We start from the raw sequence: 17,738 nt of genomic DNA on the forward strand, positions 1-17,738 counted from the left end.
AGCTGAAACTCCAATATTTTGGCCACCTGATGGGAAGAACCGACTCATTGGAAAAGACCCTGATGCTGGGAAAGATTGAAGGCGGGAGGAGAAGGAGATGACAGAGGATGAGATGGTTGGATGGCATCACCGACTCAATGGGCATGATTTTGAGTAAACTTCAGGAGTTGGTGATGGACAGGGAGGCCTGACATGCTGCACTCCATGGGGTTGCAAAGAGACGGACATGACTGAGCGACTGAACTGAACTGAACAAGGACCTGCTGTACAGCACATGGAAATCTGCTCAATGTTATGTGGCAGTTTGGATGGCAGGGGAGTTGGGGGAAAAATGTATACATATATCTGAGTCCCTTCATTGTTCACTTGAAACTATCACAACATTTTAATCAGCTATACTAAAATACAAAATAAAAAGTTTTCTTAAAAAGCCCCTATAAAAATTATATGACAACTGGGATTTGCTTGAGGGTTAGAAGTGTGGATTGTGGGGAGAGATATAGTTGAAGCACGAGTAACAATATACTAAGAGAAAATTGATACTATTGTAGCAAGGTAATGGTACCCATGCTCAGGGCACTATTCTCTAGTTTTTTTATGTTTGAAATGTCTCATAATAAAAGATCTAAAAGACTATAAATTTAAAGAGATTATTAATGACACATATACCTAGAAAAAAAGATTAACCTCCAAAGCACTTGAAGAACTCACAAAAAATTTAATAAGATAAAGAATTCAATGGCAAAAATGGGAGAAGGGGCAACAAATACATTTTCCACAGAAGAATATGAAATATCACTAAGCATAAAAAGACACTCAACTCCATCTATAGTCAAGGGAATGAAAATTAAAACCCCAAGGAGATATCATATTACATCTACTAGATGGGAAAAAGTTTAAAAGTTTGATGAGAAGGTGAATAAATAAAAGTTGATCCACAGCTGATAGATGTGTAAATTGGAACAGGCAATTTAGAGAATAATTTGGTGGTATCTGACAAAGTGGAGATGTATATAACCTACAACCTACAATTTGAGTCCTACTTAAGAGCCTTGTGATGAGAGGAGAGTGAAAAAGCTGGTTTGAAATTCAACACTCAGAAAACTAAGATCACGGCATCCATTCCCATTACTTTATGGCAAATGTAAGGGGAAAAAGTGGAAAAAGTGACAGGCTTTATTTTCTTGGGCTCCAAAATCACTGCAGATGGTGACTGCAGCCATGAAATTAAAAGACATTTGCTCCTTGGAAGAAAAGTTATGATAAACCTAAACAGCATATTAAAAGGCAGATACATCACTTTGCTGACAAAGGTCCATAGAGTCAAAGCTATGGCTTTTCCAGTAGTCAAGTACAGATGTTGAGTTGGTCCATAAAGAAGGCTGAGCACAGAAGAATTGATATTTTTGAATTGTGGTGCTAGAGAAGATTGTTGAGAGCCCCTTGGACTGCAAGGAGGTGAAACCAATCAATCCTAAAGGAAATCAACCCTGAATATTCACTGGAGGGACTGATGCTGCAGCTCCAATAATTTGACCACTTGATGTGAAGAGCTGGCTCTTTGAAAAAGTCCCTGATATTGGGAAAGATTGAAAGCAAAAGGGGAAGAGGGTGGCAGAGGATGAGATGGTTACATAGCATCACCAACTCAATGGACATGAATTTGGGCAAACTCCAGGGGATAGTGGAGGACAGAGAAACCTGGTGTGCTACAGTTGACGGGAGTCACATAGAGTCGGACATGACTTTGCAACTGAACAACAGCAACAGTATTTTCTAGCTGTATATATGTACACAAACAGACATGTACAAGAATGTTCTTATCAACAATGTTTGACACGGCAAAAGGACTATGAGCAACCAAAATTTCCACCAAGAACAGAAAGGACAAATTGTGTGTGGTATTTTTCTCAATGTAATACAGCAGTGAAAATGAATAGAACTTAGTCATGAACAACAATATAGATACATCTCAGACAAACAGTTAAGTGAAATAAATCAAGTCTTAAAACACACATTATCCATAATAAGTTCCAGAAATGCAAAAATAAATAACATATTCATCAAAAAGGATTTATATGTGATAATATATGAGGAAAAGCAAATGATTATGAAGCAGAAGTAGATTTTTTTTCTGGAACTCTCTTGATTTTTTAGGTTTTTCAAAATGTAAAATAATCATTCATTTTTATTTTTTAATTTTAATTTTACTTGGGTGTGATTTGTGGAGTCAATAGCTCTGGTAGGTTTTTAATCACTTCAGTACAAGACAACAATCTACCATAGCTACAAAAACTTAAAATTCTGCATCTGCATGACTTTAGGAGCAGTCATCATAAACTTAATTGCACTAAAAGTCACACATATATTTTAATTTATTTGGACTAATTTAACAACTATTATTTATGTTGATTAAATCATTATTTTATTATTAATATCAATCAATATTCAAATCTAATAGCAATACCATAATATGCAAAGCCAAATGTTACTGATTTACCCATGAGACCACTAAAAGCAAGGGCAGAGCGCCTATTTTCACCACTCTCAATGTTTGGTCCCTGTGAATTTCCTTTATTTTCTTATGGCCACAGCTACTAATTACATTAGTAATGTTGTTGGCTGTATCTTATCCAGCATTTCTAGACATTTGTAACCAGAGGGTTTCTCTGATATAAAATCAATCATAATGCAATAAGTGGAAGTACAGGTTTCTCCCACTATCTAAAAGTAGAGTTCCTATGAAACCTTTCAAAAGCTGAAAAAATGCAAAGTGAAGGAGCAGGTACCTTAGGACATATTTTGCTAATGGATGGACAAAATAATTTTTTTAAAAAAAGCACTAATGCCCAGACACACACTTCAAAGCTATGGCAGCCTGATGCTGAGATGCTGCCCATAGCTCCCAGGAAAGGAGTTCGGCAGTGGCTCTCATGATGATGCGGGGTGTGCTGTCTCCATGACTCAGTGCAACAGAACAAACCCTAAACCCTATTTTCACTTTCACCTTCCTCACAAAAGCAAGATTTCTTTCAGTTAGTGAAAACAAGTACTGATGTCGGTCTTTCATTAAAGTGAAGTGGTGTAAAGCAAACTTCAGAAAAGCAGAAAATAGCTGTATAACCCCTTTACTAAGAAAGAATGAATTTTCCATCTCCTTATTTTTCTCATCTTTCTTTGGTTGAGGGATTTAAAAATGCACACAGTGCTCTAAGATTAACAGCATCAGAGAAAGAATGAATAATACAATAATGACACAAATGATTTTTGCTGTTGACAAGGTAGATGAGATAAAAAGCAAAATCAGTACATGTCTTTCTCCACTGAACTGAAAAAAACATCAAGTTCTATTAATGGTCTTCGATTCTATCCTGAGAAAATCACTAGCATCCTTAAGCTGAAGGCAAGTTGAGTACATCTATTTGGCAGAACCCCATCTAGTCCATTACCCATCTCCAATCAAGGAGAGTTACATTAAAAGCATTTTTATTAGATTCTATTCAGTCATCCTTGAAGGAGAAAGAAGAAACCTAGAAACTGATGTCAAAATATGCTTCTACACTTAGAAAATCCTTTCTGTTGAAGAGATTAAGAGAATTACCCCCCAATATGGAAGTCATTGTTAAAGAAATGTTCAAATCCAAATCACACCAGTGTATGACCTTGGGCAAACCACTCCATAGTTTTAAGAACTCAGCTATTTCACCTGTTACTGAAAAATGTGTGAGGAAAATCAGGAAATGCCCTAATGGATGACATGGTATGGTTCTACCAAGGACATATTATGGAAACAATCAGAGGATCAGTTTTCAGAACTGGCACAATCAGTTCAGTTCAGTCGCTCAGTCATGTCCGACTCTTTGAGATCCCATGAATTGCAGCACTCCAGGCCTTTCTGTTCATCACCAACTCCCGGAGTCTACCCAGACCATTGTCCATCAAGTTGGTGATGCCATCCAACCATCTCATCCTCTGTTGTCCCCTTCTCCTCCTGCCCTCAATCCTACCCAGCTTCAGGCTCTTTTCCAATGAGTCAACTCTTCACATGAGGTGGCCAAAGTATTGGAGTTTCAGCTTCAACATCAGTCCTTCCAATGAACACCCAGGACTGATCTCTTTTAGGATGGATTGATTGGATCTTCTTGCAGTCCAAGGGACTCTCAAGAGTCTTCTCCAACACTACAGTTCAAAAGCACCAATTCTGCGGCGCTCAGCTTTCTTCACCGTCCAACTCTCACATCCATACATGACCACTGGAAAAACCATAGCCTTGACTAGATGGACTTTTGTTGGCAAAGTAATGTCTCTGCTTTTAAATATGCTATCTAGGTTGGCCATAACCTTCCTTCCAAGGAGTAAGCGTCTTTTAATTTCATGGCTGCAATCACCATCAGCAGAGATTTTGGAGCCCCAAAAAATAAAGTCTGCCACTGTTTCCACTGTTTCCCCATCTATTTGCCATGAAGTGATGGGACCAGATGCCATGATCTTAGTTTTCTGAACGTGGAGCTTTAAGCCAACTTTTTCACTCTCCTCTTTCACTTTCATCAAGAAGCTCTTTAGTTCTTCTTCACTTTCTGCCATAAGGGTGGCGTCATCCGCATATCTGAGGTTATTGATATTTCTCCCAGCAATCTTGATTCCAGCTTGTGCTTCTTCCAGCCCAGCGTTTCTCATGATGTACTCTGCATATAAGTTAAATAAGCAGGGTAACAATATACAGCCTTGACGGACTCCTTTTCCTATTTGGAACCAATCTGTTGTTCCATGTCCAGGTCTAACTGTTGCTTCCTGACCTGCATACAGGTTTCTCAAGAGACAGGTCAGGTGGTCTGGTATTCCCATCTCTTTCAGAATTTTCCAGTTTGTTGTGATCCACACAGACAAAGGCTTTGGCATAGTCAATAAAGCAGAAATAGATGTTTTTCTGGAACTCTCTTGCTTTTTCGATGATCCAGCGGATGTTGGCAATTTGATCTCTGGTTCCTCTGCCTTTTCTAAAACCAGCTTGAACATCTGGAAGTTCGCGGTTCACGTATTGCTGAAGCCTGGCTTGGAGAATTTTGAGCATTACTTTATAACATGTGAGATGAGTGCAATTGTGCAGTAGTTTGAGCATTCTTTGGCATTGCCTTTCTTTGATACTGGCACAATATCATGGTATAAATCTAATCTTGAACACTGATTCACTGGTTCATTGATTAATTTACCTCATGCCTATGTTCTAGACATAGACACATGCGTGGAAATATGTATTTTTTAAAATAACAATAACCTATACCTCATCATTGGAGAAGGAAATGGCAACCCACTCGAGTATTCTTGCCTGGAGAATCCCATGGAAGGAGGAGTCTGGCAGGCTACAGTCTGTGGGGTCACAAAGAGTTGGACATGACTGAGTGACTTCACAGCAGCATACCTCATCATACAGCTTACTGACAGTAAATAACAAGTGTATACTTCAAAAATAAGGAGAAAAGCTAATAGTGTGTAACATCTAACTCTAGACCTGACAGAGGTCCCAGAGGCCTGTATTCACACATAAATCATCTCTAGTTTTAAATAGTTTCATGAATATCACTTGTAAGGCATACTGACAAACAGTATGTCTGGAGTTCTAGAATGTAACTCTCTACCATTCACTCAGTCACTGTTAAGAAATTTGATAGAAGTGTAAATAAGCCAAGGTGCTTCCCTGGTGGCTCAGAGGTAAAGAATCCGCCTACAATGAAGGAGTGACAGGAGACACAGGTTCAATCCCTGAGTCGGGAAGATCCCTTGGAGAAGAGCATGGCAACCCGCTCTAGTATCCTTGCCTGGAGAATACCATGTACAGAGGAGCCTGGAGGGCTACAGTCCACAGGGTCGTGAAGAGTCGGACATGGCTAAAATGACTTAGCACGCATACATGCATGTGACAAGCCAGAGTGATAAAAATTACTTCATGGTAATATTTATTATCTTAAAAAAGAAAGAAAAGTCAAACGAATACAAACAAAAAGTAGAAAAGTGGTTGCCAAGGGCCAGAGAGTGAGGGAAATAGGTTGGTAAAAGGGTGCAAATGTTCAACTATAAGATGAATAAGATCTGAGGATCTAATATATAAGTTTGGTGATAATAGTTGATACATTGGTGGTATAGTTGAAATTTGCTAAGAGACTAGAACTTAACTGTTTTCAAAAAAAAGAAATTTGAGTAAAACATAAAGTTTGACATCATATGCCTCACCATATGATGCAGTGAGCCAGAAACACCTCTCAGGTAACATTCCTGACAAAAATGAATCCAATCATGAGGAACCATCAGATAAACCAAATTTACAGATACTCAACAACACTACTGAACTACCCTTTCTTTAAATGGCAAGGTTTTGAAAAGCTAAGGACTTGATATGAAAGGAGAATAAAGAGATGTGGTATCTAAATGCAATGCGTGATCAAGACTTGCATCCTGGACTCATAAAACAATTGCCATGATAGATGTTAATGGAACTGATGTCAAAATTTGTATGTGAACTGTGGATTAACCATTAATATCATATCAGTGTTAAGTGCCCCAATCTTTACAATTGTCTTATGTTTATAAACAACAAAAAAGTGTTTCAAGGAGACATTTTTAGAAAGTAAGTCAAAGTATTTGGAGGTCTATACATAATAACAATAGGTATACATGAAGATAAAATGATAGGGCAAATACAGCAAACATATTAATAATGAATCAAGATATCTGGGAGTTCTACTATTTTATAATTTCCTTATAAGTTTTAAAACATGTCAAATAAATAGAAAAGAAAATAACTGGATATCTTACTTAAGGATCTGAGAATATAAAAATGTTCCAGGTAGACATGGTGCCCACCTTAATACTGTAGAGGAGAAAGATTTTTTAAGTAACATATATAATAAATGATTATAAATTATGTCAAAGCTATGGTTTTTCCAGTAGTCATGGATGTGAGAGTTGGACCATAAAGAAGGGTGAGAGACAAAGAATTGATGCTTTTGAACTGTGGTATTGGAGAAGACTCTTGAGTGTCCCTTTGACAGCGAGGAGATCAAACCAGTCAACCCTAAAGGAAATCAACCTTGAATATTCATTGGAAGGACTGGTGCTAAAGCTGAAGCTCCAATACTTTGGCCACCTGATATGAAGGGCTGACTCACTGTAAAGACCCTGATGCTGGGAAACATTGAGGGCAAAAGGAGAAGGGGACAGCAGAGGATGAGTTGGTTGGATAGCATCACTGACTGAATGGGCATGAATTTGAGCAAACTCTGAGAGATAGTGGAGGACAGAGGAGCCTGGCATGCTACAGTCCCTGGGGTCACAAAGAGCGACTACACAACAGCAACAACAATTATAAACTGTGATAAGTGCTACAAAAAAACACAGTACTTAAATAAAAAAATAACAGAAGCAAGTGGGAAGTGGGAACCAGTGGGAACCATCAGTGGGAACTAATGATATAAAGGACAGGGCATGTCTTTCTGAGAACGGGACATATAAGTAGAGGCACACGGAGACCTCATGAAAAGCACCAAAGGCATATGGGACAGCATGTGGTAAGGTCTCAGGTTTTTGATTACAATCTAAATTTATTAGGAAAGACAGAAATAAAAATATGGCAGCAGGGAACCAAAGAAGTATAAAATCAGAATAGCCTATGGTATTATTTTGGACATACGGGCATGCTTCAAACAAAGGAATACCATCACAGACATCTAGAAAACAGACAGAGTAAGGAAAAAGCCAGTGCTTCTCATTCAGGTGAAAGAGTTAGAAAATCACAAGCCAAGAAGTGATAAGTCATAGACTAACAGGGTCACCTCACACTAGTCAATATGCTTTATCATGCAAAGGGTGGACAAGCTTTTTGGTCTCACACTGATTTGTGTTGACAACTAAAGAGTAACCACTCTGGGAATCATCCTTGAAAGAGAAGGACGGGTGACCTGAGCAATCTGAAATTTCCTCCAAACATATATATAAGTGGTCCATGTGAGAATGGATATCCCTCTGACTGTACCTGAATTTTATAATATTTCAGTCAGAATTGCAGCTGTGTAATAAACCTAAATTTGGGATTATATCACATACATAATTGACAGAAGATTTGAAACACCATCTGTTACCATATTTAAACTTCAGAAATCTTCTAGAAATGTTCCTTTCTCAAAGAAAGAAGATTCTTTAATACAAATTTTGTAGAATAAAAAATGAGATGTCCCAGCATCATTGAGGCTGCCAGTGTCATTTTTTCCCTAAAATACAACATCTGAATTCACTAATTGTCCCAGTATTTCATTACTAACTGTTCCTAAACTCATGAAAAGTCCTTTCAATACCTATCAATAGAGAAACGAAAAAAAGAGGAATTTCTCTCTTAATCCTTGTTTTCTACCTTTAAATAAGTGAATTCAGTTTTAACATTTACTCATTTCTCCATATCTTTCATTTACCCACACAGTTTGTTTTCCTAAATTTACACATGAGTTAAAGTCTCAACTCTGCCTATTTTTATGTTAGGCTTCCTTCTTCTCAGAAGGAGAAGTTAACTAGGATGAATATTTATGAAAAGTTAAACAAATCTCAACTTTTCTAGCTCCTTCCTAAAGGAAAACCAGCATTGCATGAATCTACACAGTTGTATATTCCTTGCTTATGAGGATCAAATGCTCCTAAACTGTATCTGCTCAACCTGCCTTCTCCCTCACTGCGTGCTAATGTTGATGAAAAATTAAATCTTTAACATATGTCAAAATTTACAGGCATTTTTTCATCTACTCCTTACAACCATTTAATAATTACAATCCCCATTCTATACAAGAGGAAAGTAGAGCCTAGAAAAATCAACTTATTTATCTAAGGTCATTCACCCTTTTCGTTACTATATAAGAGTCCTCATCATATAAATGGTGGAGCAATCTATTCATCTTTTAGCGATAACAGAAATTTAACTAATCTTTATATATATATATATATACACACACACACACACACACATACACACACACATAGAGAGAGAGTATATATATATATATAGCATACATACATATATATATATATAGAGAGAGAGAGAGGGGGGTTGTTTAGTCACTAAGTCATGTCTGCAACCCCGTGAACTGTAGCCCACCAGGCTCCTCTATTCATGGAATTTCCCAGGCAAGAATACTGAAGTGGGGTGTCATTTTCTTCTCCAGGGGATCTTTCTGGCCCAGGGATCAAACCCATGCCTTCTCATTGCAGGCAGATTCTTTACCAATTCAGCCACCAGGGAAGTCATATATATATATAAATACACACATACATATATATATAAAATACACACATACATACATATATATATATATATGTCCAAAGATATACATATGTGTGTATGTATATATTTTACACTTACACTGACTAATGGTTAATTTTCCATATGTTAAGAAAAGTCTAGTAAGAAATGTTTGGGTAAATTTGCCTCTCAATCACCATAATACCTTGACTTCTTTTCATTTGTTATTTGTTTTCCCCCTTCACTTTCTTCCTCCCTGTCTCCTATCCTTCTCTCCCTCCTTTCCTTCCTTGCATTTGTTCAGCTGCATCCTGCTTTCTTCCCCGAAAGATTTAGAGCATAGCTATGTGTGTCATATAACAGACATTAAATAATCTCCTTGCTTTTTTCTTAATAATTTGTTTTTATCAGTGCATATGGTCAATCCATGATCTCTAAATTATTCATCACAAAAATAAACACTGTAAGGCTGAGGAGTGCTCTCTTTCACATCTGCCTATCCAGCAATAATATTTTTATTGTATACATTTTCCAGGTCACCCTATTTTATTTGACTTCATTTTCCATCACTGGAATTTCTGTTGCTCAGCATATAGTCTAAGTAGATGTACAAATTGACTTCTTTATTTTAGTTGCTCTATCTTTGTTGTAACCCCCTTAATGCCATGCACTAGACCAACTCCACACATCTCCTGATGGCTGCACTTAGCAGTATTGTGCATGGTTCACAAAGAGTAAATATCAAAAGTTCATTGTGTATTCTGATCCCACTTTACCATGCTAATCTTCTGGAAAGGGCTTCCTGTCCTCATGAGGACAGCTTTTGAAAGACTAAGTCACCTTACTGTTGGTGTTTAAGCAGTCTGTTTTTTCTGTTAAGAGGATTGAGTTTGTCAAACCAACATGAATTAAAGTATGAAAATCAGCATCATGTTTGAGCCAGTGAACTGTAGTCTTATAATTAATCTGTTTCTTCTTTTGTAGTCTTTACTAGATACTAGAACTCATTGATGCAATTCATTGTCTGGAAATTAAATTAAAACAAGAAGTCTCCTTGGTTTTTATAAATTCATCTCTGTACTTGGGTAATATTTCCGTGGTATGAGTATAATATATGTGAAGACTACATGTACATGAACCATAAAAAATGGACATATGAGAATTATTTTGATCATTAGAGGGATTTTTATTTTTGAATATTTTATTTTTAATATTTCATACTATTCACTTTCAGAGTTGTCTTTCACATAAATGCAAAATTATTCCCAAAGTCCTAATGGCTATTTAGAACTGAGTATCATCTACTCAGAGACATCTACTCTGAAACATTTTACTTCTATAATATGCTCACATTCCTCATGACACTTGTAGATAACTTATATGATACTTGTATTTCACTTCATTTTACCATTGAAGCATACACATAATACACATTTATGTCTGTGCTCTAGAAATATTTGAAGGAGAATTCTTCTGATCCTCAGAGCAACCACATGAGGGAGGTAGTATGGTTACCTTCCTTTGGCAATTAAGAAAATGAGGTTCAGGCAAGTTTCCCTAGGTCACCTAAGTTGTATGGCCAAGTTCTGAATACAGAGTCTATCCTCTTAATTTCATAGTGTTTTAGAGTTTAGTGGGACTTCCTTCGTGGTCAAGTGGTTAAGACTTCACTTCCCTGGTGGCTCAGAGAGTAAAGCGTCTGCCTACAATGTGGGAGACCTGAGTTCGATCCCTGGGTCAGGAAGATCCCCTGGAGAAGAAAATAGCAACCCACTCCAGTACTCTTGCCTGGGAAATCCCATGGACGGAGGAGCCTGGTAGGCTACAGTCCATGGGGTCACAAAGAGTTGGATATGACTTAAGTGACTTCAGTTCAGTTTAGAGTTTAACAACTTACTTTATGCCCTTTTTTGTCACATCTGTATTGGCATGAGAGCAATAAAAAGAATCTGGCTTTGAAAGTTAGGGAAGTTTTATCATAGGAAATCCATGGGACTGGGGGAAACAGAGATTCCACTCCTGGAGGGCACACACCAAAATCCAGGGGGGTAAAAGCAGTGACCTCATAAGAGACTTGGCCAGGCCTATCCAGTATTGAGGGTCTCATGTGGAGGCAGAGGGTGACTGTAGCTCATTGCAGGGACAAAGACAGTGGCAGCAGCAATTTTGGGGCATATTCACTGGCATAAGCCTCCTGGAGGCTGCCATTAGCCCCACCTCACAGCCTGTAGCTCCAGTGCTGGGATGAATCAGGTCAAACAACTAACAGGGAGGGAACAGAGCCCCACTCACCAGGAGAGGGCTGCTTAAAGTCTTCCTGAGCATGGTCCTGTCCATCAGAGAGATAAGACACAGTTACACCCAACAGTGGAGTCCCTCCCATCAGGAACCTTGCACAAGCCACTTAGACAGCCTCATCCACCAGAGGGTAGAAGCAGAAGCAAGAAGAGCCACAACCCTGCAGCCTTTGAAACTGAAACCACAATCACAGAAAATTAGGCAAAATGAAACCGCAGAGGAATATGTCTCATAGGAAGGATTAAGATGAAACTCCAGAACAACTAAGTGAATTAGAGATAGCCAAACTACCAGAAAAAGAATTCAAAATAATAATACTAAAGATGATTCAAGATATCAGAAAAAAAATGGAGACAAGGATTAAGAAGATGCAAAAACTATTTAACAAAGACCTAGAAGAGCTAAAGAAAAAACAAACAGAGATTAACAATACAATAATTGAAATGAAAAATACACTAGAAGGAATCAATAGCAGAAAAACTGAGGCAGAAGAATAAATAAGTGAGCCAGAAGGCAGAATGGTGAAAACCACTGCCCCAGAACAGAATAAAGAAAAAAGAATAAAAAGAAATGAAGACAGTCTAAGAGACCTCTGGGATATTAAATGCACTAATATTTGTATTATAGGAATCCTAGAAGGACAAAGAAAGAAAGTACCTAAGAAAATATTTGAAGAGATAATAGCTGAAAACTTCCTTAATGTGGGAAAGTAAACAGTCACCCAAGTCCAGGAAGTGCAGAGGCCCAGGCAGGATAAACCCAAGGAGGAACACACAGGACAGAGAGTAAAGCAACCAAACGTATGCAAATTTGAGTTTGATGCCAGCTAACTACCTCAGCCTGCTATGATGTGAACATAGAGGCCTTGTTAGGCTAATATGTACACAGATGCCATCTTTGGGTCATTTACATAATAATATACAAACCTCCACTTGAAAGACTAAATGTCAGTTACTTTGTGCAGTGGAAAAGAATAATAATTAAATACATGAGTTCTCCTCCTGTTTATATTTTTAACAAATGAGCTGGTAAGTTTTGCTCTGATTTCAGACTCTGAGTAGAAAAAAAGAAACGTCTAGGTTTTTCAAGCTTTGTAATTTCTATCACCAACCTCAGTATCACTAGAAATCATGGCATACATTTTTGGTTTAACAAACTGATGAGTAAACTGAAGAACAATTTTGGATTTTGTCATTTCTATGTATCGTAGCCTCTGTTCTGTTTTCAGCATTCTCCTAAACAGAGCAGAGATTGTAGGCTGAGTTCTAGCTGCTAGATAATTTTAGCAAACTGCCAACTCCTTAAAAATATCCATAAGATATCCTGACTATTGAGAACTGAAGAATGTTTGTAAAATCATTAGAGTTTAAATGGAAACTCCCTAGTCCCAGATTTCAATCAGCATTCATAGCCTGGGAGTTTGCCCAGAGTTTGAAGCATATTTGCTTAAATATTCACATAAAACTTAAGGATTAAAAGGCATAAATGATAATGTTAGGCCAATTCCTTCCATTTATAGATGGGAGTTAATGATGTCCCCAAATCACAACACTATATGGTAACCAATGATAGACTAGAAGTCAGGAATCCTTTTTTTTTTTTTGACTGCAATTTTATTTTTATTTATTTATTTTTTAATAAATTTATTTATTTTAGTTGGGGGCTAATTACTTTACAATATTGCAGTGGTTTTTGCCATACATTGACATGAATCAGCCATGGGTTTACATGTGTTCCCCATCCTGAACCCCCCTCCCACCTCCCTCCCCATCCCATCCCTCTGGATCATCCCATTGCCCCAGCCCTGAGCATTTGTCTCATGCATTGAACCTGGAATGGTGTTCTGTTTCCCATATGATAAAATACATGTTTCAATGCTATTCTCTCAGAACGTCCCACCCTCACGTTCTCCCTCAGAGTCCATAAGACTGTTCTATGCATCTGTGTCTCTTATTCTGTCTCGCATATAGGGTTATTGTTACCATCTTTCAAATTCCATATATATGCATTAGTATACTGTAAGGGTGTTTTTCTTTCTGGCTTACTTCACTCTGTATGATGGGCTCCAGTTTCATCCATCTCAATAGAACTGATTCAAATGTATTCTTTTTAATGGCTGAGTAATATTCCATTGTGTATATGTACCACAGCTTCCTTATCCATTCGTCTGCTGATGGACTTCTAGGTTGCTTCCATGTCCTGGCTATTGTAAATGGTGCTGCGATGAACATTGGGGTACACGCGTCTCTTTCGATTCTGGTTTCCTCGGTGTGTATGCCCAGCAGTGGGATTGCTGGGTCATATGGCAGTTCTATTCCCAGTTTTTTAAGGAATCTCCACACTGTTCTCCCTAGTGGCTGTGCTAGTTTGCATTCCCACCAACAGTGTAAGAGGGTTCCCTTTTCTCCACACCCTCTCCAGCATTTATTGCTTGTAGACTTTTGGATAGCAGCCATTCTGACTGGTGTGAAATGGTACCTCATTGTGGTTTCGATTTGCATTTCTCTAATAATGAGTGATGTTGAGCATCTTTTCATGTGTTTGTTAGCCGTCTGTATGTCTTCTTTGGAGAAATGTCTGTTTAGTTCTTTGGCCCATTTTTTGATTGGGTCGTTTATTTTTCTGGAATTAAGCTGCAAGAGTTGCTTGTATATTTTTGATATTAATTGTTTGTCTGTTGCTTCCTTTGCTATTATTTTCTCCCATTCTGAAGGCTGTCTTTTCACCTTGCTTATAGTTTCCTTTGTTGTGCAAAAGCTTTTAATTTTAATTAGGTCCCATTTGTTTATTTTTGCTTTTATTTCCAATATTCTGGGAGGTGGGTCATGGAGGATCCTGCTGTGATTTATGTCGGAGAGTGTTTTGCCTATGTTTTCCTCTAGGAGTTTTATGGTTTCTGGTCTTACGTTTAGATCTTTAATCCATTTTCAGTTTATTTTTATGTATGGTGTTAGAAAGTGTTCCAGTTTCATTCTTTTACAAGTGGTTGACCAGTTTTCCAAGCACCACTTGTTAAAGAGATTGTCTTTTCTCCATTATATATTCTTGCCTCCTTTGTTGAAGATAAGGTGTCCATAGGTGCGTGGATTTATCTCTGGGCTTTCTATTTTGTTCTATTGATCTATATTTCTATCTTTGTGCCAGTACCACACTGTCTTGATGACTCTGGCTTTGTAGTAGAGCCTGAAGTCAGGCAGGTTGATTCCTCCAGTTCCATTCTTCTTTCTCAAGATTGCTTTGGCTATTCGAGGTTTCTTATATTTCCATACAAATTTTGAAATTATTTGTTCTAGTTCTGTGAGAAATACTGTTGGTAGCTTGATAGGGATTGCATTGAATCTATAGATTGCTTTAGGTAGTATACTCATTTTCACTATATTAATTCTTCTGATCCATGAACACGGTATATTTCTCCATCTGTTTGTGCCCTCTTTAATTTCTTTCATCAGTGTTTTATAGTTTTCTATATACAAGTCTTTTGTTTCTTTAGGTAGAGATATTCCTAAGTATTTTATTCTTTTTGTTGCAATGGTGAATGGTATTGTTCCCTTAATTTCTCTTTCTGTTTTCTCATTATTAGTGTATAGGAATGCAAGGGATTTCTGTGTGTTACTTTTATATCCTGCAACTTTACTGTATTCATTGATTAGCTCTAGTAATTTTCTGGTATAATCTTTAGGGTTTTCTATGTAGAGGATCATGTCATCTGCAAACAGTGAGAGTTTTACTTCTTATTTTCCTATCTGGATTCCTTTTATTTCTTTTTCAGCTCTGATTGCTGAGGCCAAAACTTCCAAAACTATGTTGAATAGTAGTGGTGAAAGTGGGCACCCTTGTCTTGTTCCTGACTTTAGGGGAAATGCTTTCAATATTTCACAATTGAGGATAATGTTTGCTGTGGGTTTGTCATATATAGCTTTTATTATGTTGAGGTATGTTCCTTCTATTCCTGCTTTCTGGAGGGTTTTTATCATAAATGGATGTTGAATTTTGTCAAAGGCTTTTTCTGCATCTATTGAGATAATCATAGGAGATAATAGTTGAAAATTTCCCTAAAATGGGGAAGGAAATAGTCACAGAAGTCCAAGAAACCCAGAGAGTCCCAAACAGGATAAACCCAAGGCGAAACACCCCAAGACACATATTAATTAAATTAACAAAGATCAAACACAAAGAACAAATATTAAAAACAGCAAGGGAAAAACAACAAATAACACACAAGGGGATCCCCATAAGGATAACAACTGATCTTTCAATAGAAACTCTTCAGGCTAGAAGGGAATGGCAGGACATACTTAAAGTAGTGAAAGAGAATAATCTACAACCCAGATTACTGTACCCAGCAAGGAACTCATTCAGATATGAAGGAGAATTCAAAAGCTTTACAGACAAGCAAGAGCTGAGAGACTTCAGCACTACCAAACCAGCTCTCCAACAAATGCTAAAGGATCTTCTCTAGACAGGAAACACATAAAGCGTGTTTAAACACGAACTCAAAACAACAAAGTAAATGGTAACGAGACCATACTTATCAATAATTACCTTAAATGTAAATAGGTTGAATGCTCCAATCAAAAGACAAAGACTGGCTGAATGGATACAAAAACAAGACCCCTATATATGCTGTCTACAAGAGATCCACCTCAAAACAAGGGACACATACAGACTGAGAGTGAAGGGCTGGAAAAAGATATTTCATGCACACGGAGACCAAAAGAAAGCAGGAGTCACAATACTCATTTCAGATAAAATAGACTTTAAAATAAAGGCTGTGAAAAGAGACAAAGAAGGACACTACATAATGATCAAAGGATCAATCCAAGAAGAAGATATAACGATTATAAATATATATGCACCCAACATAGGAGCACCACAATATGTAAGGCAAATACTAATAAGTATGAAAGGGGAAATTAACAATAACACAATAATAGTGAGAGACTTTAATACCCCACTCAAACATATCGACAGATCAACTAAACAGAAAATTAACAAGGAAACACAAACTTTAAATGATACAATAGACCAGTTAGATTTAATTGATATTTACAGGTCATTTCACCCCAAAACAATCAATTTCACCTTTTTCTCAAGTGCACATGGAACCTTCTCCAGGATAGATCACATCCTGGGCCATAAATCTAGCCTTGGTAAATTCAAAAAAATTGAAATCATCCCAATCATCTTCGCTGACCACAATGCAGTAAGACTAGACCTCAATTACAGGAGAAAAACTATTAAAAATTCCAACATATGGAGGCTAAACAACACGCTTCTGAATAACCAACAAATCACAGAATAAATCAAAAAAGAAATCAAAATATGCATAGAAATGAATGAAATTGAAAACACAACAACCCAAAACCTATGCGACACTGTAAAAGCAATGCTAAGGGGAAGGTTCATAGCAATACAGGTGTACCTCAAGAAACAAGAAAAAAATCAAACAAATAACCTAACTCTACACCTAAAGCAACTAGAGAAGGAAGAAATGAAGAACCCCAGGGTTAGTAGAAGGAAAGAAGTCAGGAATCTTGAATTCAGAATGAGTTATTGAGTTCTACTATGCCACGCTACCACTTTATAAATCTCACAGCTTGACCAGAGGAAGAATATACAAAAAGTAGTATGAAACATAACATCATGTGTTCCTTTGAGAACATTGATTCTTGTCAGATTGGGCTCCATGTAAATTAAAAACATGAAGTAACTGATTCATTGATCATGATACCTGAATACTGCTAACACAGAAACTTACATGTTCACTGAAAGAGTTAAGCTGTGGACCCACAGAGAATAAATTAGTGGTTACCAATGGGGGAGAAAGGCAATGTAGGGGTAGGAGAGTGATAGATACAAACTACTGGGTGTAAAATAGGCTCAGGGATGTATTATACATACAACGTGGAGACTATAATCAATGTTTTGTAATAACTAAATGGAAAGCAACCTTTAAAAATTGCATTAAATCTTTTTTAAAAGAGTTAAGCTGTTTCTCTTATCAAATATATCATAGATCTGATCATTGGATTTGTCCAAAAGACCTGGAATTCTTTAGTCCCAATTTGTTCTTAATTCTAGATTTATTTTTAATTAGTATAGTTAATAACTGCAAATTTATAAGGAAATTTTATAAGCAACTGAAATATTTCCTGTGCTACAG

General features: G+C 37.2%; 1 protein-coding gene across 11 annotated transcripts in view; it reads right to left on the reverse strand.

The window, feature by feature from the left end:
- Positions 1-17,738, reverse strand: part of TMEM117 (transmembrane protein 117) — a 543,516-nt gene that overhangs the window by 349,225 nt on the left and 176,553 nt on the right. The window contains exon 4 of one of the 11 annotated variants that reach the window (XM_081593591.1): positions 5,282-5,367. The exons of the other annotated variants lie outside the window; for them this stretch is intronic. Coding sequence (XP_081449717.1) covers positions 5,282-5,340 — 59 coding nt within the window. The 5' untranslated portion in view covers positions 5,341-5,367. The remainder of the gene's footprint in view (positions 1-5,281; positions 5,368-17,738) is intronic. 11 annotated transcript variants of the gene reach the window in all.

Source organism: Giraffa tippelskirchi, chromosome 4, assembly GCF_054371585.1.
Source record: "Giraffa tippelskirchi isolate mGirTip1 chromosome 4, T2T-mGirTip1v1.2.pri, whole genome shotgun sequence".
NCBI lineage: Eukaryota > Metazoa > Chordata > Mammalia > Artiodactyla > Giraffidae > Giraffa > Giraffa tippelskirchi.